This window comes from Oryzias latipes, chromosome 4, assembly GCF_053564925.1.
Source record: "Oryzias latipes strain Hd-rR chromosome 4, Olatipes_Hd-rR_3.1".
In the NCBI taxonomy this organism is placed as follows: Eukaryota; Metazoa; Chordata; class Actinopteri; order Beloniformes; family Adrianichthyidae; genus Oryzias; species Oryzias latipes.
Window position 1 is genome coordinate 24,558,991 of NC_136240.1, and position 24,815 is coordinate 24,583,805.

General features: G+C 38.2%; 1 protein-coding gene across 1 annotated transcript in view; it reads left to right on the forward strand.

The window, feature by feature from the left end:
• gmds (GDP-mannose 4,6-dehydratase) overlaps positions 1 to 24,521 on the forward strand; it is a 176,353-nt gene extending 151,832 nt beyond the window's left edge. Inside the window, exons 10-11 of the mRNA XM_023954387.2 lie at positions 22,937 to 23,005; positions 23,969 to 24,521. Coding sequence (XP_023810155.1) covers positions 22,937 to 23,005; positions 23,969 to 24,031 — 132 coding nt within the window. The 3' untranslated portion in view covers positions 24,032 to 24,521. The remainder of the gene's footprint in view (positions 1 to 22,936; positions 23,006 to 23,968) is intronic.
• Positions 24,522 to 24,815: the final 294 nt, after the last annotated feature.

Sequence of the window (24,815 nt, forward strand, 5' to 3'; positions counted from 1 at the left end):
ACAGGTTTTAAAACAAGAGGAGGTGGCGGTTTACTTAAAGAGAGCCATGACTTTATTACGGTGCAGACCCTGTCCCTGCACTCAGATTCGCACATCATTGTCAGTTGCTCTGTTTTATTCCACCCCAGCCTCTCCGCTGCAGTAGTTAACACAAGCATCTGTGATCAATTTGGGTGATTTATGGGCCAGAAATTAGTCTGCGTTATAGAAGAAGGATACAGTTTGTCTGTGTTTCACCCTGTTATACTGCTGGCAAGTCTGAGGATTTTTCAGATTCCTCTCAGCAGAACACTGCGATAAGGGAGAATGCAAGGTAAAGAGGCCTTCGCTTTTTTTGACAGCTGTTTGGCTCATTGATGGATGGAGGTGAACACTTAAACACCAGACAGACATAAAGAAGCAAATGGCTTTCATGAGGAGCGTGATTTATTCTTTGAACAAGCTTTACCGAGCCCCGCCACCTCAATTTATAGCACTTGACACACGAAACGGGCTATCAGTGCAAAGTTTGGATGTTTGGCAGAGGACTCAAGTACTTTCACAAAAGAGACACATGATATATTAGCTTTAATTTAAAAGGATTCTCTAAGCTGGGGTAAGGGGTCAGGTCTGCTTTTCCATAATGGTTCACCGTCAAGCCACTCTTTATCTGAAACGATCTTTGACAGCCAGAGTGTCTGCTGGTTTGGACGAAAGATGATGGATAACCAATAAAGACAAGATGCTTCTTTTAATAATGTTTCCAAGTTATTTGCTATTTAAGGAGTTTATAAGGAGAGTTTAGCATTAAGACATTTATTTTATGTAATTTTCTTAACTTGGGTCGAGTTAAATGAATCAAAAATGTTAAAGCATTTTACATTAGTCAATGTCATAATGTATAGTGTCAAAAATGTTCAAATTTAAAACAAAAATTGTATTTAATGTGTTGTATGGAGATTTTACTTTCCCAATACATGTTAAAACCTTTGTTCCAGCTTGTCCTGAGGATCAATCCTTGGCCTTATTGATTTAAATGCAATGCTTTTTCTAAGATCCACAGTAATTAATACTATAAGTGATAAATCCATGTAAACTACATGATGCTTTGGTCAATTTCACACAACAAAAATCCAACATATCAGGTGTAGAGTTCTTCAATTGCTTAAAAAAGCCTCAAACGGATGATCTAACTCCTCAGCTGCAAATCCTTAGATCATCTTGGCCCTAAATCTCTCGTAGATGAAATTGCTTGGTTTATTCTAACAAAAATTTGCATTACCATCTTGCAAAAATATTTGCGGGGCAGATTACATGAGAATCTTTTTTCTCTACTTTTCAGTCCCCCTGCACTTTGTAACAAATTTTTAAACTGCCATGCAAATAAGGTTTGGCTGCTATAACTGGCTGTGTTGTCATTAAAAAAATACAAAAACAACTCACAAGGGTGTGACATCATTAAATTTATATTCTGACAAGTCAAAACTATAAAAAAAGTAATAGAACAACTAGCTGTAGTACTTCTAAAGAATAAATATTGTTTTTACATAAAATCCCACTGCTGAAATAACTCCTAACGTTGTGAGTTCTTGTCTTGGTTGACCCTCTTTGCAGGAGGTCATGCCGAACTCCGTGTTCCCTCTTAGAAACCGGATTTCTGCAGCTCTAACATACAGACCAACCAGCGTGTAACAGAGACACTCCAACACAATGGCACAAAGAGACCAGCACCATTACCAGCATGTTTTTAACCATGTCCACTTCTTTGTCTGAGTGGTCCCAAAGATCAGAGACCTGTCCATCAAGGGGACACTGAATCGACTGTGTGTGTGTGTGTGGAAAATGGGTTAGTGTGCCGGAGCAGAGATAGCGGGTTTCCGATGGATACCACTCCTTGCTACGCGTGAACTAATGTGAATTTAGGTGACAGGAGCTTGTAAACCATGGGAAAGAGTCTGTGAGGGGGAAAAGGGACGGAGAGGGCTGAAAAATGGGATTGACCCTTAACCCCCCAGAGTTAGTAATGTGAGCTCGGTATCTCTGTTGTGAAGGCAGGAGATGAAGAGTAGGTCAGCAGGGGAAAGGGAAGGTAGCAGCCATGCTACATTGCTGATTAGAACTTCCTGTGGTCAGCCACAGAGCCGCAGCCACAAAAAAATCACACGTTGGCAATAAACTCTAAGATGCACTGCAGGAATATCAACATGTTTTTGGTTGGCTGAACAGGAAAAAAGGAGTTGGTGAATTCAAAAGGATTATGCCCCTGAGAAAAACACACGCTCAAAACAGTTTTGTATGTCTTCACAATTTAAAATAGTGTTTATGTGTGCATAAATTCACTATTTATCTGTGCACTGGAAGTCACTATTATTGTAACAGTTGTGAATGTTGCTACTCTCCTTTGCAGGGCTAATATCGGAGGCAAATCTGGGAATGCGGGCACCTTTGCCCCCATGCCAAAATGCAAGTTGTACTTGAGTTCACACCTTATTTTCAGAAAAGTTTAAAGATTAGGTAACATATAAGAAGGCAAATGAAACCCCTTTCTATCATTTTACTTAAAACCAGTATAAGGTACAGCACTTTAATTCTAGTGACTAAATAACTTTTTAGAAAATCGTAGCAAATCTTTAAAAGGCTGTTAGACACTCTCACAAAATAGAAAGCAAAATACCATATAAAAGGCATTATTTTTTTGTTGCCTTTGATTGTTGAGAGTGTCAGGATTAGGTATGAAAGGATCATCCACCAATCAATCTGGGTGAAAATGAGATCAATGCTATCTACAGGCTGCCCTCACGATGAGAAGAGTTTGAACCACACCAACATCAGAGGCTGAAATCATGCAAAGCAATTGGGATTTCTGGCGTCATTACTAACATATAAGGATTTGAATGGAGTGAGGGGAGCAAGGGATGATTAATAGTTTTTGGAGTCTTGAACTTTGCAGAGATAAAAAGGATTTTCTTGAAATCTAAAAAAGAATAGAGATTTAAATCAAGAAAAGTGCATTTTTTGATATTTTAAGTCACTTGCAGGGATAAAAAACCTTGAGATGGTAAAAGAAATGCATAATCTTTCACAAATACAATTTTAAAGTCATTTTTAACCAACGAAGTCACCTTGTCATATAACAGATGGAAATGAAGGGGTGGGATTTCTTATATGCTAATGTTCATAAACTTCTTACTCTTTTTGAAGGAAATAACAATTAGAATTTACTAGCCTGACTGAAGTGGTCGGGCTCCCGGGGGCAGAAACTACAGTGATTTATTGTTTAATTGAGCTGACTTGTTAAAGTTTGCTGTTATTGTTGCCATTAAAAAAAACTTGGCTGTCATCCAAAGTCTGGATTGTGCAACTACTGGTTCAGCATGTGAGCCAACACAGAAATACTGGACAGTACAACCTAGGTATGCACACTTTAATGACATCTTTTACTTTAAATTTGCTGAAACAAAGAAAAAGTGCAGGAATTCTAACTTAAGCAGCCTTGAGGTCTGCTTTTACTAGAAAAGAAAGGGAGATTGTGGGTTGTGTCTGAGAGTGTGTGTCTGGCAGTTTGGTATTTCCTGAAGGAGTTTCCTCCTACCGTCAGAGCGGAACCACCCTGGGCCCCTCAGAGTCCAACCCAGAGACTGACCCGGTACTGCTCCCAGAATGAGTGGAGAGATGCATGGCTGCAGCACGACGCTGATTTTAAAGCAAAAGTGATCTAAATGTAAAGACACATTGATAAAGCTGCTAGCAAACAGAGAGTTAAGTTGCCTGACACCAGGCAATGCCCTCAGTTCTGCTTCAGTCTGTGGACAGGTTTTGAAAAGCTTCAAGCCTCATCTGGATGTTATGCTGTATTTCCATTTTAGTGTGGCTTTAGTGTGTGACAGATTCTCTTTTGAGTGGAATTAGTTGGCTACAGTTGCCTCAGAGATAGTGATGGGGCTCAGAGCATCCTGGGCTAGAATTCCTTTGCTGTCAGCGGGCTGTTCCCCAGGCCTGACAAGAGAAACCTGCCAGATAGGCAGGAAGAACGAAAGAGAGGGCAACACAAAACTGTTGACATCATGACTAGAAGAAAGGTAAGTTTTGTCAGTTTGCGTTTTCATGCCAAGCTGGACTAATTTCCTGGAATTTCTTGAATAAGAGACTTCTCTGAAGTTGAAGGGACTGTCCAGGCAAATCACTATACACCACATTTCCTGGAGGAACCCTCATGGTTGCGTATTAATATGCACACCTATATTTTTCCCGTTTTTATTGAATGCTACTCCACACAAATTCTGAACACAAAACTAAGTTGCAAACAAATTCCTCCTAGTATTACTTGGATGACAATTGTCTTCCTGGCTCTAATGTAAATTGCCCCAATTAAACCCTTCTCTGAAACAACTCAATAAGACAAAAAGCTCAAGGCACTGACTCACCTCCATACTCCTAAGATTCCAATCTGATCATTTAACTGCTGGATGTGCTTGAACAAGGCAAACACACTCCTTTCCCTATAAAATCCAAATGATCTGTTGCCAGCGCTCAAATACCAGATACCACAGAACATTCAAGGAATCAGTTTTATGGAGTTAAACTTTTGAGGTGGTATTAAAGCCACCCACAGTAGTGAGACTGGTTGTATAGTATTTACAGTGAGGCAAAAAAGTGTTTGGTTTTCACAGATTCTGCTAGGTGTTACATTAAAAAAGACAAGTAATGTTTAGATTAGATTAGATTTGCTTTTATTGTCATTGTCCATTGAACAATGAAATTGTTTGTAATGTTCGTCACTTTCAGTGTGAGAGTCTGAATGTAAAAAAATATTTCTAATAATTTCTTTTAAATAGATTATTTGTATAATGGTATAAAAATAGGTATTTAGCAGCTACAAATATGCAAAAACTCTTGCCCACACTATCATCTACCTATTACATTATTAAAGTACATCCATATGAACATTACAGACTTCTCTCATCCTTAAAAGTGAGACAGAATCAAACACTTTTTGCTCCACTGTATGTCAATAAATATACAGGGAAAAGGTCAAAGTTGGATCTTCAAAGCTCCACAGTCACCATCAAGCCAGATCAAACAAAAAGACCCTTTTTTCTATAGAATAGAACTGCATGTATCCCACAACAGGGAAATTGTTTGCTCCCCAGTTAAAACCGTTTCAATGTCATAATCTTACACTGAGAAGATCTTCCCAAATGATCACCCCTCTACTCTCGTGCTTCTCATGGGGCATTAGATGCTTTTGTTGATGGCTGTTCTTGGCTTGATGCAGCATGTCCTCTGGCCAAAACCTCTTTGCTTTGGTTTCATCTGATCAGTTGGCATTCTTCCAACCATTTTGTGGTTTATTGGCGTTTAACTTTACGACCTAACTTGTGTTGCCATGTTACTTTGTTGGGCACAGTGGTTTCTTTTAGAAGCCTTTCCAAAAAAGTCATTCACATTCAATCTTTATCTTGTTGAACAGTTGGCGGCTGCAATAAATCACCTGCTAATAGAAGCCTAGGTAATCTTTTTTGTGTTCTTTTGGGGGGGGGGGGGGTCAAATATTAGGAACCATTTGGTAACATGACTTTTGTTGTTGTTGTTGTCTTCTTTCTTCTCCAACTTTCAGACTTGAACAACTCCATATGTATTTTATTATTAATAATTTGGTCTCTTTATGACAGTTTACTTGATATTACATTAAGGAGGATGATAATGTCAATGTTGATTCTAAAGTATTTTCAATGCAACACCAGCTTGCTTCATGTACTGTTCATCTGCACAAGGCAAAAACAAAAAAAAAAGGAAAAGGGAGTTTTTAGAGGAGTTGCAGTGTTTTTAGCTGAAAGGTTCATGTGCGTCTTTGAGAGTGTGCGTCCCGTACAGCGGTGTGTTTATAAATCACAGTCAGGCAGTGTGTGTCTTGCAGGGCCGGTGTTTCCTGTAGTGTAATCTGAGTCTCTGGTGGAATGTGTGAACCACATCCGACTCCACTCCACTCCAGCCCCCGACTCACTCAATATCCCACTGTAAACAACGTGGCTTTGCCAAAGTTTACTGGAAATGGACAGGTAGTAGTCTCTTTAAACCCCACCACCACCACCTTCTCCTTTACTGACCCACAGTTCTGCTTGTAGACCAGTGAGCTTCAAAATAAGAGATCCTTTAGGCTCTTTAGGAAAACAGACTTTTCTTTACTGTGTTTTGTGTAATGAACCTTTACTTCCGTGACAGTTTCATTGTGTAAATGTGTATGTATGTGCATGTGTGTGTGTGTGTAGGATTTAGACTAGGAGGTTAATTGTAGTGTGACCTCCCTGATGCCTTTCCCCGGCTTGTTATCTTGATTGGGTAATTAATTCTGTGGTTGCTCTCTTCAGTCACCCCAGCATTCGCACAGTCATACATCTCTCTTTCACTCGCACACATTTACAGGCACACATATGCACACACTTTTTTCAAACCCTCCTGAACTCAAGAACCTCCACATTCCTGTAAATTTCTCTGCTGCGATTCTGTTTCTGTCTTTCTAGTTCCCTTTGTTTTCACTCTTGATGATTTTATTTCTCTTTTTCATTTTTTTCCTTTTGAGCTCCCCATCACCTGCTTACTGCTTTGTCTGACCTGACAATCAAATACCAGAAAGTGAAACAAGGGCAAAAGGCAGTCTTTGCACGTTGAGTATTAATTTAAAAAAAAGATAGGTTTAAAAATGGGAGTGAGTCTGCTTCCCACTGAACATTGTAATGAAGAAAACATCCAAACATAAATTACTTGTTAAAGTTTACAAAATATAAGAAATGTACAGAAGTTGCCAAATCACAACATCACAACACCCTACTGTACACATAATGAAAACTCTTCACTGTAGAACTAAGAAAAAATATGTTGCTGAGAGCGTCATCCTGGATTCATCTAGACTTTGACCAGAACACCAGACCGACCTATTTTTCACGCACAGTGTCAATGCCAGGTAATAGGTAAAAGCATTGTAACATGAATGTTGAAGAGGTTATGCAGATTTCAATTTCTGCCACAGTTTCTTTTGCAGATCTTCTGCAGATCATTACACAATTCTGTGTAAGTTTTAATTTGCAAAAATGTGAACAAATGCCAGTGTTTTATATTCATCATACAGGAAAGCCTCATTCTGAAGATCATCATTCAGGAAACAATGTCACATTTGCAGATGACAGCTCTTTACTATGGAAAAGCTACATCGCCATTGTTAAGTATAATTGAATTCATAAATGCCACCAAAAACTCAACATTCGATTTGACCGTAAAAAAAGTTCTAATCTTGTTCCTCATGCTTTCCGAGTTCGTTCTAATCCTTTTGGTACAGATGTCAACTCGTTTTGAAAAGGATTGGAAAGGATGAATGAATGAATGAATGAATGAATGAATGAATGAATGAATGAATGAATGACTAAAGCCACATTTGTAGACCGTTTGATCAATGATGGTATAGAGTTAAAAGTTGAGACTTCATTAATGTGAAAAAGGTCCATGTTTGCACCATTTTCCCCCATATTACTTTATTTCAATTTTAATAAGACGTTAGAAAAGAAAACTCTGTTCAATGGCTGCATAGTAAATGGATTTGGGGCCATATTGACAGAACGACTCTAACATTAAAAAGCTGTAGAAATTATAATGTTCCAAGTCTTCTTTGAATGTTTTGCAGGTCTGATGGGTAAAAATGAACAAATAAAAGTTATAAAGAAAAATAAAAATAAAATTAGAAGTACTTTAGGTCCATTAATTGTGTTGGACAGGTTTTAACCTTAATACTTTTAGTTGACAACTATTTTCAAAATGTAAAAGCCGCTAGGCTGTCATTCCACTTCTAGTTAGTAGTTACCATGACAACAGGATTCATAAAACATCGTTATGCATACACAATGCAAGATTATCTAGCATCATCAGAAAATATTTTAAACAGTCAGTCGTAAAAAGTTTTAAATAGTGTCAGTCAAAAATAACTTTTTTGTTCCAAGAAGTACATGTGCATGCAGCTTCCCCATTCTTTCTGTGATCCCACGCTACATCACTACGTCAATCCACATCTTTTGTTATCGTTTCTTTAGTGAGACACCTAGTGGTAAAAATGATGCATGCTATTTTTAAAGGAGCTCTCGATTAAACGCTTTGACGTTATTCAACAGTGTGCCGGTTTGCATTCCTTGTGTCTTTGTGATTCCCCTAAACTTTGGAGCAGTATGCAGGATGGAGCAGCTACTTCCTCTAGATGGCAGACAGCTAGCTGTTTTCTTTCCCATCTTATCACTCCATCACCAGCAAGCGGACATGGAGAGAGTTATTGTCAGAGGGAGCAAGTGAAGGAGCAACTTTTCTCCCTGTCTCCTACACATCCAACTTTTGCTCTCCCTGTTTGGGCACGATGAGAGCGGCAGATTATTTCGGCTGATAACGCGAGGAATGCTGCTCAGATAGGAAGCGGCGTTTGGATGAGATGTAGCCTATAGACGACCATTTCCCTGTCCACCCCGTGTGTCATCCTACACCCGCTAATGCCACCTCGAGTCTTTTCCTCCACCGTCTGCCTCCGTATAGCTGAAAGAAGGATCGAAATAAGAGCAGGGATTGAAATCCGTTGACCCAAAGCCAAATGAGCATGCCCATTCAAGACACCCTCTTCCTCATGCTTTCCCCGTTTACATCTTTCATTCAAAGTCGAGCAAAACAATTGCCTGTTTAGCAGCAGGAAGACAACTTTTCCTGAAGCACTCAGGTCATCCAAACCACGTCTTTAAAAACGATTTAGACAAATGAGTGAAATGTACAAAAATAAACAACTTTAACTGGATTTTGTTTTTCAGGCCTGCTGGACTTTAAAATGTTGATGAGGCGTTTTTACAGACGCCCCGATTTTAATTCTCAATATTTTTGAATAGTTTTAGTCTAGTTCATAATAATAAAAAAAGTTCTGACATTTTTTCTGAATATGGTTTTTATCATGTGATATCTCCAGTCATTTCTGGCATGATTACTCATTTAAATAGAAGATTTGAGATTTCTATAAGTTTTCTGAGGCTAAATTTAGAACTAACACCTGTTTGGAGCTTTTAAAGGAAATTAGCTATTTATGGATCTTGTTTGAATCATAAAGTCCCACATTCACCCATGTATTTGTCACTTGGAACAATATATTAGCCAAATGTAGAAGCTGGAAAAGAAAAGCGAAAAGGTCTGGAAAAACAGTGCTCATCTTTGTGTCCTACTTCCTGCTAAACTGTGGACATATTTGAAACCACTGGCTTATGGTATCAGTGACATTAAAATTATAATAAAAACTGCAATTCATATTACAAAAACATGCATGTATATAAAAAAAAATGTAAGATGGTTGCCTCTGATGGTGCTCGCTCATATTTTCAGGCCTTTATCAATATGACATTTTTGTTTGATATTTTTAGATTTAAATCCCTGTATTGAGATTTCTCTGTGTTTCAAATTTGTCAAAGTGTTGTTAAGTTCTGCAACACCCTGATGCAAATCATTTGTTTCCAGGAACCTTTTTTTTGGTGCCATTTATGAAAATCAGTTGTAGAAGCTCCCACATAAAAACACTCGAGGCTTGTCTAAATTGTATCCATGGAGAAACAAACAGGGAAACAAAGAAGCTTCAATATTGTTTCTTGTGCACTCTCAAGTAATAATGTTTTTTATGCAAACAGAACAGGAAAAATAGCACAAGGTTGTGAAATTTCTTTGTCAGCTTGTAATAAATGTTTATAACACTAAGCTGGATATATAAATGATTTGTTCCCCCTTTTTTCAACTGATGCTTATCAAAATTTCCATTAATCTTAACATTTAAACCTGGTAAAATATTTCTTATGTTGCGATTTTTATTTATTTTTAAATGTGTCCACCTGAAAACTAAACTTTAACAGCATTTGAACCAGAAAATAGGCTGATACTTCTCTTTTGTAGTAGAGCAACCCAGCTTGATGCACAGGATTTCGTCTCTACTCTGTACTCCCCCCACCACCACCATCATGATTTGGAGAGGAGGGAGGGGGCTACATGTTAGCATGTTTATGGAGCTGCTGAGGTGAAAAACAGAGCCAAGGAGAAGCAAACACCATGGGACTAATAAATAGTGTATTGGGAGTTCAAAGCTGCAGATAGTGGAGCTTTGTAAGGAGAAATATCGCTTAGAGATCAGCCACAGCCTCAGGCAGATCGCATATATCACTAAGTTATGTCTTTGTGTGTGTGTGTCATATTTCTCCCTCTCTTATTCGGTTTCTAAATAGGTGCTGGCATGTAAACTGTCATGTGTGATAGAATATTCAGGGATTTTTTTTCCCCGTTTTTTTTTTAGAAGTAATGGCCAATAGGAGTTTTTTTCATGTTTTCTTTGCGGTTCCTGATGAGGTCAATATCTTGTACCTAAATTCTATTCAATGGCCATGCCGCTTGTTCTGTACGATAGGATTTTCTAAATCAATTGATCATTATATTTTATGATAATGTCAAAGTGACCTCATTCATTCCGCGCAGAAACCGTGGCTCCTGCAACCTTTAGCACTCATTCGCAGAACCACAAATTCTTAACTTGGACTAAGACACCGTTCTGCCAGCAGGGGAGCAATTTCCTGAAGGCAAATCAAATACATTGCTGTTTTGGATGGAAGAGGATTTAGTCTTTTTTTTACTTTCGTTTTGATTCTCTGTGTGCTTAAGTTTGAGCATTTTTACTGTAACTTTAATTCAACAGAACGATGCTAGAGCTACGGAATCAAACCCAAACTTTCCTTCAAGGTTCACTGCACTTCTAGGAAGCTGTTTAGAAACTCTGAGGCTGGGTGTCAAAGCTCAGACTGGCCCCTCGGTGCTTAACTGAGATTACACAACTATTAAGATAAGAATGGATGACAGTTTTCTCCCCATGATCTGTACCCCTCTCCCACTCATTTTTACTCCCTTTACTTTTTTCTTTTTGTGGCATGATTGTGATAATGTTGTTTAAACCATGTTTAGTGGGGAAAGTTGGATTTGCCTTTGATGTCCTATAAAACACATCACACACACGCGCTGCTGCCAATCACCAGACTTTACCATACAAATGTGCAAACAGACTTAACACACTTTTTTAACTTTTTGCTGGAAATGACTTTACTGCACACTTTCAGTTTGACCGCAATGGGTATCAGCAGTCACCTGAGACCCCCCCCCCAATGCTCTTTTTTTTTTCTATGACTATCCTCTCTCTGTTTCCCTCCCTCTTTCCCTCCCTCCATCTCTCAGTCTGCAGCTTTTTGCTGACTCTAGGAATTATGATCTGTTTCCCGTCCACAGGAATAATAGAATACAGGAGGAAGGAGCAGAGCGAGGGGTTGGGGGTGGGGGGGTCAGCAACAGCTCTGTGGAACATTAGTGAGGAGTCCAGCTCCAGTGTGGTTTGTGTGTGTGTGTGTGTGTGTGTGTGTGTGTATGTCTGCAAGTCTGTAAATGCATTTAGATCCAGATGTGCACGTGTATGATGTTTTCTTTCTTATTTCCATAAACTTCACACATAAAAGATTATTCTTGGATGCCGACGCAGACTCGGAAACACAAATGGAGCTGCGATTCATGGTCGTAAAAATTCGCCCTCATCCAGCTATCTTGACAGTAAACACCTCGTGTATACAAGCACGCGTCAGGCCGCGTTCTCCCCGCCAGGGCTGGCGAGCACTTAACACTAGCGACCGTCAGATCCACCCGCTTTTGTGTGTTTGAAGTGTGCGCGGAGTGTGTCCTCAGCCGTGCAAATATTTATCACACGGCTACCCCTGGAATTTTAATGAGGTCTGACTGAGGGTAATCAACTCAGCAGAGTGGGGGGTGGCACAGTGACATGAGTGACACTTTGTAATTTTGCGTTTGGGGTATTTCATATCAAAGCATTTTTCACTGCTTTCCTGCATAGATTCACACTTTCCTGCTTCTTGTCTCCCATGTTTGATTCTTTTCTGTTCTAGCTTGCATCTGCACTGCACATATAAATTCTGGTGGTGTTTATTCTTTTGCACATTTTATCCCGCCACACACATGTCTGTGTGCGTGGGATTGTGCGCGCGTATGTGTGTTTGCAGTGTACAGCCTCATCAGGGTGACAGGGCCACCCCTTAGAGGTCACTTCACACATTGTGTGGAGGCCAAGCTGCATGGGGAGTCAGGGAAGGAAACCTGAGCTGTAACTCACAAATCTCTCTCTTGTACACAGACACAAATGCACACATAAAAAGAGACACGCTGGACCTGACCTTTGACATCCAACTGGGAGGGGCTAATAACTGTCTTGGATTCCCAGAGACGGAGGAGTTCAGTTAATTTACTCCTCTGATGCATTATTGGCTTGATGAAGCGATAAAAAATAATGAAGTAAAGCTCTAATGGAGATCTTGGGAGTATCATAATACATCAAAACTAATCTAAAACCCTTTTTTAAAGGTTTGATTTACATTAAGCATCTAAGAATGATTTCAATCTTGAGGTTGTTCCGTGAGGAATGCAGAGGTTTACTCTTTCATTTTGTTTAGTTTGCAGTGACGCTGAACCTTTTAGAGGCATCCAAACCATCTGAAAACATCATAAAGTTGTTCATTTTGGGTTGGTATTGGCCCAAACTGGCACCCAACCAACCAAGAAGAAACACAAGAAAATCTAGTTAGTTCTGCTTGTTTTCCAATCATCAAAAAATATGTAATGATATTAAGAAACACTTCACTAAGTAACTTTTTACTGACTTGGTAAACTGTTTAGTGGAAATGGTCAATTCAATTCAACTGAGGTAGAACTGTCGTTAATCCCCTGAAGCCTACTGATGCAGATAGGCATCAAACCACTTGAGCTCCAAAATTAGCTTAATTAGCATCCACTTGAAAGCAATACAGAAGGGATTTTTTTCACAGCTGTAAATAAATGGGTATCATCAGTTATCAATTCTTACACAAGAACTATCAGAAAAAAAACTTTTTCTACAAAAATAGATAAAACAAATGGCTGTAAAGTCAAGTAATCTGTACTTTTATAAATCTATGATAGAATCTTCAAAATAAAGATAAGCCTGTTTAGATTAGAAGTTACTGTTATTTTTTGGATTTGTAATTTTCCACCATGCACTAAACTTTCTATCAAACCTTACCATCAGGCTCATGGACCAAGATGTTTTTTTATTTTTTTGTATGCAAAGGTTAAAAAAACAGCAAAAGGCTCTGTAGGTGGTAAATCCTCAGGTGTAAAGTAGGAATCATTACTAAGAATAGACTCAAGTTTCATCTCTTCCTCCATCCTTTCTAAAAACTCAAAGCCTTTGTGGTCCAAAGGAAGTGATAAGTTGAATCGATGCAGGCCAAGGTGTTTTAGAAACTGACCAGTGATAGATTTGTGACTTTAGGATCAAGCGGCCTGGAAAGTATGATGAACTCTTGTTTTTTCAGCAAAGGTGTCTCCTCCCCCACCTGTACAGACAGCAGCTCCCACACCTGTTGGTCCTGAGAATGCATCAGTCTTCATTTCCCTGCCATCACACAGCGGCGTCACATCAAAAATCTCTTCCTCTTCGTACCGCCCTCATGTCCTCATCCTTGTACCCGCAGCAGAAGTTTTTCATCCTCCCTATAAAAACTGTCTGATCCGGGTTGAGTTCTTCCATCAAGAAGCCCCGAAAGGTCAAAAATGGGAACGTCTAGCTCTAAGAACATCTGGTTCTGCAGGGGACACAGAGACCGTGGGCTCCAGACTCTCCCAGCGTTCTCGGACGCTTTATCAGATTTGCTTTGAAGTCTCTATTGGCTGCATCATGTCCACTACTGTACAAATACCAGAGACGCTACTGAACTTCCCAAACCACATCATAGTCTCCCAGCATGCAACCCTCTGAGACAGGGAAGAGAACTTTTGATCTGTCTCCCATAAATAGCAAAACTTGCAGTCTGAAAAAAATGAAAGAATTTTTTGTCTTTTTTTTTTTTACCTATTCTTCCAAACAACTGTTATTTTTGTAAGTCTGGGTGTACCCTTATGTGTTTGGGGATCAGCCCCTGTGTGCTACGTGATTTATTGAAAGGCCTCGCAACGATACCAGAATTCCTTTGCGTTAAATGCCTGCTCTGAGGGCCTTTTACTGCTTCTGTGCTTTATGGACCGTGATCCCTCCCTGTTTGTCTCTCAACTCTACTTTTCTGAAGGTTGTTTTGAAGGCTGCTTGTCTTTATTGCACAGGATAAAATCAAGGGAAGGAGAGCGGCATGGTGAAAGAAATGTACTGCCAATTTCAAAGCTGCAAAAAAAGTGTGCACTGTGAATAGTCAATACAGCAGAGGAGATGTAAACCGCGCTTCTGAGTTTTACAGTCAAGTGAATTGGCTGCAGTGTGCCTTAGAGATCCTCTTTTAGAATAGTTTTTTTTTATCTTTGATTAGATTTAAATCTGATTTCTGGTTGGATAACTATTTTAACGCCTCCAATTTTGAAAGCCTTTTTTTGGATTAAATGAAATTAACAACAGCTAAAATCAGATTAAGAGACATTAAATTGTTCAGCATTTAATCTAAATGATCATTTCAAGAAGACCTTTATTAGTTTTTTTTCATCTTTTCAAAATGAAAAGGGGAAAAATATGTCTCTACTATATTATTTACTGCTTACAGCAGATTTTAAAAATGGTAACGTAAATTCACTTTTTTGATTAATTTCTATCTTTTTTTAAACTAAATTTCAATTATTTTAGTTTCCATAATATTTTTAAATCTATTTAAACTGGGTTTTCTAAAAAATAATTGGTATATTAAAAGAAAAGAAAAAGAAATCTGGCGCTGTCTTCATTTTTACCTCCTACCATTCAGCTCTGGAAGCCATGGATGCCCACAGATCAGTTCCTCAGCTACAGATGTGCAGTGAGAGCAGATCAAGTTGTTGTTTTCTAATCCTCAAATTGTGTGTAAAGCTCCTAGCCTGAGGGGCGAGCACTGTTACGGCTCATTTTCGGCTTTTGGCGGTTTTTGCTATCATCACTGCTACATATCTTCAGAAACAGGTAGAGAGGCGCTCTAAACAGGATGCACTAAAAGGCAGGGTGAGGTTCCTAATCAGATCCATATGAAGATCATATTGTGCCCTCATCTGTTAGTAGTTCATGTTGAATTATTCGCTACATGCTCTGTTTGGGTGAGTGCACTCGGCCGCAGAATGCTCTTGTTAGCAGTTTGGAATCCACTTTTTTCTTCTTATTTTTTTTCTTTTTGCTCCAAGCAGAGTTGGGCAGGGAAATCTGCGAGCGTGAGACTGCCTGTCACCTGAAAAAATCCTGCCTGAGAAAGACCAGATGCTGGATTAGCTTCCTGGATGCTGAACTGTGGGATTGCAAAGGCAGACCCCACAGACAGGAATCTGATTTCAGCTGACTCTCTGCTAAACATCGTTGGAGATCTGAAAGAATAGACCCAACAACCATGATGCTGACAAATGTGGGTCAAGCATCTATTATTATTATTCCCTGTTCTTTGCAATGAAATCTTTTATTTAAGTTTACATCACTTTCCATTTTATATAGTGCTGTCGTGCAAATAATTATTTTGAGCAATAAATCAATTATGCCCTTAAAATTGTTACTCTAATTGATCTATTTTAATCCACCCTTTTAATTGCTGTAATGATTTTTCATTTAAATTTGTTACATTGTGGCAGAGTTAATAAAATACAACTTAAAAAAACAGGTTATATTTTGTCATAACAGACTTGCAACCTTTACTTTTACTCCACAGAGGGGAATTTTTTTTAAGCTTAAACAATTTAGAGAAAAAAGAAAAAAGAAGGTCCGCTGTGCTCTAATTTAACTCATCTGAAAGTGATGCGTTAGCTTTCTGAGCTAAACAAAAAAATATTGACCACAAACTTCTCATTAGTACCATAATACATATGTTGACATACCTTATTCCACAGTTTTTCACAACAGCAAGACAGTAGAAAAGACATGAGTGACAGTATTGTTTCCTTTGGCCTGTTTGGTAAATTGGATTATTTTGAAGACTGGGATGCAACAGAAAGAAAAAAGGAAGAGAGCATTAGAAGGAGGAAAAGAGGCACGAGGAGGAATTATGAAGCAAACCTTTGCTTTATCCTCTGGACAAAAACAATTGGGAAAAGGCGAACCTTTCCTCTGAAATGATGTATCAATGATGATCAAACTTGTTTAGCACTGTCCTCCACTGCAGCAGAGCGAGGTAAGTGCAGGCTCGGTAGTCGTTACTATGACAAGCTGTCGCACCGCGTTTCAGATAGTCCGCCTATTGTGAAAAATGATTTAAACCTAAAAAAAAAAAAACAAGATTAAAGAACTAAAGTATTATCACGAATGAATGGACTTCTGACTCGATCAGGCCTTTCACTTCTGATGATGGACACCTCATTGGGCATCATCCCCTACATCAGTGTTTTTCCAGTGTGCCATGGGAAATTTCCCTCATTCACTGATCTAAAAACATTTACCATCACCAGGATATCGGCTCTGTGTTCATCCAAACAGGCCCTGATAAAACACTGAGTAGTTAGGAATATGAAAGATCATAAAATACTTTTTTCTTTGTGTTTATTTGATTCTATTGAAAACATTTTGATAAGAATGACGGTATCGGGATTTAGCCGCAGCTTCAGCTTTGTTTTCAGAAAAAGTCCCGCTCCTTTAACTGTCTCCACCAATCATTCTTGGAGGCTTAATCAAATGTCATCAGTCTGACCAATCAGAAGTTAAAGTCTTCACTTCCTTGTTCTGATTCTGCTCATAAAGTCTCTCAGTTCTAACAAAAATACCGGCTAAAAGCGTTGTAGCTTTGCGCGGGATCCGGTATCAGACCGTGAAACAAGTGAACAAAACACTGAAGCTCAGAGAAGCGAGTCTGTCTGCCATCTGTGGCAGTTTTCGCACCACATCTCCCATGATGCATTGGGTTAAAGTGACAGGGTCTCAGCACACAATGAGTCTTCCCTGTTAAACGTCTTGAAACCACAACGAGCACTCATCAAACAGTTTTTAAATCTTCTTGATGAAATCATAGGTCAACAGTTTAGTTCTCCTTCAAGGGTTGTGTTTATTAACATCAAAACATCCCAGAGTTTGGTGCAAGTCATCTTTCTAACTGAAACACTTTTTAAAAAATGTCTGGATTGAAGGACACATTCGCTTTCAGACTTCAGTCACTTTTGAAAAATGGAAAATTAAGCTTAAATAGAAGTAATAACAACATTAAAGAAACAGCATTATGGTAAAGTGGCCAACAGACACAATTAAACTAAATTGAAACAAATTAATAATCTAAAAAGAAACAAAACATTATTGTTAATGTTTTCAAGGACTTCATCTTTGATTAAGACAAGAGAAAAACAAATAAAACTTCAACATGTACACTTTTTGTGTAGCTACAGAAAACATACCGGTAGATGTAATGTTAGTTTTTTGTGTAAAATTTATCAAACATATTGTGATCATATATTGTTCAAAAATTGCAGTGGCCTTTGCATCAACATTGAAAAAAATATTTAAAAAATAAATCATTATTTAGAAAGAATATATTTGTTTTTTTGTGAGATTACATAAAATTGCATGTTAATAAACTTTTATTACATCTTTTAGAAAAAAACAGCTGCAACTTCCACCTTGTTTACCACAATTATCACAAAAATGCATGTGAGATTCTGGAGGGACTGTACATCAATACAGACTATGAGTTTCTCCTTTTTTAATTTTTGGATGCTGGTGTGTCGGGGGATTTTTGTTAAGGAGAAAGTGCGCCTTGGCTCAAAAAAGGTTGAAAAACACTGATCTACATAAGAGATATTAAAGATTAAAAATGAGATTATTGCAAAAAAAAAACGTGCTAATTTGTTTATAATTAATCTAATGCGATTAATGCGATAATGTGATACCCTTACTTTTGTTTAAACACAATGTTCACATATGATGGTTCTAGACTGCTGCACTTTAGAGAGAGTCCCAATGCAGCATCAGCTTTGGTTTGTGCCACTTTCCTAAATTTTAAGGACATGGAAAGAATATTTTATCTTTTGCTCTTCAGATTTTATTATGTTTCTGTGATGTCCAGCAGTTTCTGGACAGTTTTGGAAACGGTCTTGTGGTTAAAATGTGTCTGCAAGTGTATTTTAGATATGAGCATCAAACCAAATGTGTAAAGTGAGCGCTTTAACTGGTCTTTACAAAACTTTAGGCAAACAAGGACATACAGAAATTGAGTAATGTTTAATTCCCTGGAAGCATCTCAGTAGTTGTAAACTCAGTGTGTTTTTTTTTTTTAATTTCCTGAAATTTATGTCTGATTGAAATCAGAAAATGTTCCAGGATCCAGCAGTAGATTTGTTGTTCGATAGCATCTGATCAACCGTTTTCGGTGAGATGCGGCATCTCTTTGTAAACCAGATATTCTGTCTGCATTGATTATTTAAAGCAAAAGAAAACACAGAAGGTTCGCAGTAAACTGTAAAACTGTCTGCTAAAACGATCATTACTGAATCTCTGATAAAAACTGGGTGCATAAAACAAGCATTTAGGAGTATAAACAGTCTGGTATCAGTGTAAATTATCGCGACTGCCATCGTGCTTGAATTTTAATGTTCCTGCCATGGAAGGTGATGATGTGACTTGTACATCGCTGCAGGCTTGAAAGACGAAACCCAGCGTATATCATCATCAGCAGGAGTTCAAGAGAAAGCAATAAAACCTTCAGCCTGGTGGTGACAGTAGCCCCGCTTACATGTCGCGTCTCGCCTGTTTTAAATGCCTTTGTTTGTGATCTTGAAATGTGCGAGAAGAAAAGTCAGAGGATTAAAGAGGGCACCTCGCGGTCACCCCTCAGTCGTAAAAGCGTCGTCTCTCCCGGCAGCCAAACGGCGGATCAAACAGACAGGAACAGTTGAGCTGACTTCACTGGCACGCAGCAGCGCGGCGTCGAAGCGGCCGGGACAAAGGAGTCCCACCGCCATGTTCCCGCCATCTCACTCTTGATCCACTTTAGCCCCAAAGATAACGAAATTTTATCTGGCAAAAGTGAAGTAAGAGCTCTGGATTTAGGTTGAATCTTTCCTCAATAACACACAAATAGAAACAGCTATTGTGCATTTACAGACGTCAGTAATGACGTGTTTTTATATTTAGGACTCAGGATAGCATAGTTTAAATGCTACTGCTGGCTTGCAGATGTGCGTCAACATCCTACCAGTGCTATGGAGGGGAAACAAAAGTAAATTACAATTAAATAAAGCTCATTGAGTTCTTAAATAATTTTTTATCAGAAACGGTTTGTGTTTGTCAACATACCTTACATTATAATAGAAATGTAGGTGTCGGATCACCATAAAAATGTCTCGTTCCAGACCTGTTTCATTTCCTCTAGCAGTTTCCATGATCGCTAGGTGGGGTGGAAATCACATTAAGCAAAGTTTGATTTGACTTGTGTCTGCAGACATCTTTTATGTAGATTATTTTCAAAGAGGGCACTGAATTTAAATGAATTTCATTCATTTTAGTGGAAAATACCTGCTGAACTGCAGATAACCGTATATTTAATCGTGCTACATTTATCACATAAAACAAGGGCTTTGTGTTGCAAGATTGAGCGACTTTTTTAAGTATTTCGGTTGTAAAAATTAAGATAAAAAGAAAAGACTTTCACCACTGATGGAGTCAGAGCCTAAACCCCCAAAAAGGAGAGTTACCTGTGGAAAAAAAAATGTAAAAATCTGACATTTTAATTAAAATAATTAAAAAGTTTCAACCTGAAAAAATAAACATGCTGCTGAAGCCAAAATTGGAACAGATGGGTTTTATGCCTGTTAGTGAATTAAATTCTTTGTCAATAATTTACTTCTAAAGGCAGATTTATGTACATATGCCTGCTTTTACATATAAACTGATATTTAATAAGCACATGTGGTCAAATAAAAGGCCCACTTGGGATTATAGTGTTGGATACAAAACTGAGGATTCCACAACTGTTTTTGCATCGAAAGAGAATTCAATTTTGAAAGATTACAAATTAAAAATAACTATATATATATATATAATTCATACAATTAAACATGTAAAAGTTTTTATTTAATAAAGCGATCATTAATTAATAGGACAATTGCAAGACTCTTAAAACACCATTTGCAATTCTTTTTTTGTCGACTCTTTAGTGTTGTTTGATCATCTCCACATGTCGGAAAAGGACATTTTTATCTTGGATTTTATTCTATTTTGAGCTGAAGGCCTGATGCGTGTTTTTTTTCTATTTTGCTTGAAATTGTGAGAACTTTTTGAAGATTTTGCAGTCAAGTTGTGTTTTAAATCTTTTATTTCATCTATTTATCCCAGCAAATATCCAACCAATAAACTTTCAGATTTTTGATTGTTTAACTGTGTCCATGTAACATGGTAACATTTATTTATGACTTAAATTAAAAACAAAATCAGGCGTAAAAAAAATAGTAAATGCTTATTTATTTACAAATAAACATCAATTCAAGGGATTGGTTTTCGATTTTTCTGCCCAACATCTGGTCTTTTATATGTTCCCATCTGATAAGACCCCTACTCTTTGGTTTCAGTCCAACATTTAGGTAAAGACGTTCAAATTGTGCGACTGCAGTGCCAGACAAACCTCAGAGCAGGTGTAGCTGCTGCTTTCAGCCGTCAGGTTTCAAAGCAGCTTTGGACAAACTTTCGTGACATGGCCACTTGTTTTCCTTTTGCAAGCAATAAAATGGGCTAAATTACAAGGCCTAATCAATATAATTATGAAGCAAGTGGATTATTTAATGTAATTTTTGAGTAAGTCCCCCTATAATAATTACATTCAGGCTTATGATGAATTATGTCTCATTGCTGTAGGTAATTAGTCTGAAAATGTTTCCAGTTATGACTTCAGAGCCAGAATTTCATGAGTGATGTCGAGCAGCTCATCACTCAGAGAAAGAGCAGTTTGTTGTTGTTGCTGCTGCTGCACAGCCAGAAGAAAAAAGGGCTTTTTAAGTGCAGATAAAAATATAAAAACACCCCTCGCACCGAACCGAACCAGGCTTTGGGTTTGAAATCGGGTCAGAATCGGCCTGTACTTGTTCCCCTCTCTGTGTGTGTTCAGGCGTCCTGCCTTTACGTGTAGTCAGAAGAGTGTGATTAAGCTCCGTGGAGCCTCCCTGGGATGTGGGTCCCAGGCTGAGCCATGCCAGCGCTGCTGTGTGCGTTCCACTGTAATAAGATCACTCGCAAACGACGCCTTCAAGAGGTTCAGGACAGATACCAAACACCGCTCCCTGCTTCCCTTTTACTTTAGCCTGGACAGCTTTTTTAAAGTTCAGCCAGTGCAGTGGTGTTTGCATAGTCGTGAGAAGATTTTCTCCCTTTTTTTTAGACGTAAACTGCAGATAAAAATAATCAATTTAGAGTTTTGTGGAGCCATTCAGTCCTTACCTCTCAGTAATGTCATTTAACTGAATAAGGAAACTTTTCCTCATCAACGTCTTCCGAATTATTCCAGTCAAAAACTTCTTGTGTAACTTTAAATCGGGAAAAAATAGTTATCCCTAAAGGAAAGAGCTAAAATTGAGAATCTAAAGTAATTTTACATTACCTGTAAAGTTAACTGTTAAAAAAACAACTTCCATTTTAGCCTAAATTTTCTTTAACTTTTTAAAACTTTATAAAATTTCTTGTCTTTTATATTTCCCTGCTTCACCTAGTTTTTTTCTCTATAAAATTCTCAGGATGATGTTTCCTTTTTTTTATTTTTTTTTGCCACTCTTCCAGATGACGTCTGCACATTACACCTATGAGCAAAATGTGCACACAAGCTGGATCTTGTCTTCTGAATCGCATCCAGTGCAGTATTTCCTGTGAAGGCTTTGTTCGTGTACATGCTATTCATGTTCCTTACATTCGTTAATCTGTTCTTCTAAGTTTTATCAATCTCTGTGTGAATTTTCTGCTGCAGCTGACTAGAATCCACAAAATAAATCCATGATCCTTTATATGAAAAGGGACACAAAACAGTAGAGCCCAGTTTGGGCACAACTAGAGAAGTTTGATGATTGTATTTGATGGTTTACAGCAAAAACAAAACTTGCATATTTCTCATTTTTAAAAAAAAGCACAAAAAAAACTGTTTGATCAAATAAACGGTTTTGCTATTAAATCCACGTGAAAGTCGTTAGGAAAAACTTCAGAAATTGAGGCCAACATAAATCTTCCTGACACAAATGCAGACAGCTGAGTGACAGATTAGAAGTCAGAAAAAGACAAGAAGCTTTCAAAACAGACGTGCAGGGGGAGCAGTTTCCCTTTTTTCCTGCATTTCTGACTCCTTGGTGGTCTAAAGCGAGGTCTCGCTGGTTCCTGACTCCAGTGCAAAACACGACAGAGGGGGAAATGAGTTAGGGGTTGGAGGCTGGGGGAGTGGGGGTTATGGGGAGGGTGAATGGAGGTGGGGTGGGGGTGGGGGGTGGTCCTGGGCTGAGGGTTACGTCGCCAGAGTCCCACAATTCATCATGCTTTGGCACCGGCGAGGGCCGTCTGGACATATTGGAGGTGGGGAGCAGAGAGGAGGGATTGATGGCCAGCGAGACTTTGTGACCTCCTTTTTCCCCAAGAGAGGAGATGGAGAGTGTGTGTGTGAGTGTGTGTACGAGTACGAAAATATATATGTGCGTCTTTGAGAAAAAGAGAAAGTACTCATCACTCCACAGTTCTCAGTACATGCAGTTTTTTTTTTTTACGCCGACTTGAATCCAGTACTTTTTCATATCAGGAGGACACATCAGCGCGCTGCAGGATCCTCCCGCTCGCGGCGATCAGATCGCACATGACAGATGATTTGTTTTTCTTTCTCCCCCTTTTGTCCTCCCTCTCGCCTCTCCTTCTTTCACTCACTCTGTCCATTTCTTTCTTTTTTTTTTTTTTTTCTAGGACTACCTGCAAGGAGACTGCTCCAAGGCCTTCCAGAGGCTGGGTTGGAAGGCGAAGGTGACTTTCGAGGTGCGTGTCACGTTGCTCTCAAATGCCCTCAGTCTGGCCGGGTAATTTGCTTGACACGGAGATAATAAGTGCAGTGGGAGCAGTTATCCACATGAGCACAATCCATCACGCTGCTATCATGAAGGCTATTGTAACTGAGGGGACAGAGGGAAAATAACTTTTATGGACAAATGCACGTTTGAATTCAGATGAAAAGTTTTCATTCAGCTTTGAAATGATGATTTCAAAAACAGTTTTATTTTTAAATCAGCAATTTCAAATATTTATTAAACATCTTTTTTTTTCCCTATGGGGAAATATAGCAATAACTCAACACCATAAATTCATATTACATTTATTATTTTACATCATGAAAATATATAAATAAAAATATTATTTTTGAAACGGAATAGTTTTTAACAATTGATTTTTTTTAACTTCGAAATAAATGTTATTATCAATTATTATTACGTTTATCAAAAAAAAATGTTTCAACAACTAGATCTATTTTTATTTTGTTTTATTTTAAATACATGTTTAAGTATTTGTTTTGTTTAGAACCATTAGAAATATTAAATGATTGCTAAAAACATTTTACTAATATAAACAGGAGAAAATATTTTAAAATAAAAACATATATATTAAAACAAAACATTGACAAATGTTAAAGAAAACATACTTTTGAGCAGATTGGAACACTTTTATTTAGAAACAGCCGACTGAACTGAAATCCTTTAAGATTGAGCAGAAGGTAAATTCCCACGCAGCTCAGATATTTTTATATTTATAACACTTATTGGGGTAAAAACAAATTGTTGATCCTTTTCCAGGTTTGCCTCTCACGTCTATTTTTCAAAAACTTTACAGACAAATAAAGAGGCCTGATTCTGCAAAGACCTCTCGCGGGTTTTTTTTAAATAAATTTGGATTTATGATAGAGAATGTGTTGTTTCCTAACGGCTTCTTGTGTGTGCACTTGTTCAGGAACTGGTGAAGGAGATGGTGGACGCAGACATTGAGCTCATGAGGAACAATCCCAATGCCTGAGGTTCTCCTCCTCTGGTGATGGAGACAGCAAAGCACTCCAGATCTCCCCGCTGAAGCAGAGCTGCAGCACATGGGCCTTTTTCTTTTTATTCCCACCTTTGTGACTTTTCCAAGTAAAATGTTTCTTATTATTTCGGTCTGTTGGAGGGAACCAATCGATGCCTTTGAATCGGGATTTGTGTTGTTTTGTTTTGCAGCTTAAATGCCTTTTTACAAGTTGTCAGAAGAAATAATTTATACTGATTTCAGGGTTTGTGGTGTTTATTTTATTTATGTTGTTTTTTTTTTTTGTGGTGAAATGATTTCTGTGTTCAAATTTGAAATGATTTTTTTTAAAGGGGCCCTGTAGAACTATGGAAATAATTAAGTGATGTTGACCTTTCTCTGTATCTGTCAGGGGCCCCTTTGTTGTATGGAGGCTCAACGTTTAATATGTTGTTTTTTACTACAACACAAAAAATGAATAAAAGGGCTAAGGAGGATAATAAAACTGAATTGAGTGATTTTATTTTCCTTTGGAAACATGGCGGTGGATGTTTTGATAGAGGTTTGTGCAGGTGTGTGTGGGTTTGTTGTCTTTTTCCTTCTTATTGCTGCCGGGTTCACAGTCGCACAGCCTGCATCCCCTGATCTGGTCCTGATGATCACTGCAGTTCACCCTGCAGATATTATATGGATCTGGTTTAATTTTTTTCAAAGTACTAAAACCTGAACTCAGTACATTGCGTGTTGAGTTCAAGCCAACACGTCAAATGTGACTATTTTTGAAGAATTATTTTCGTTT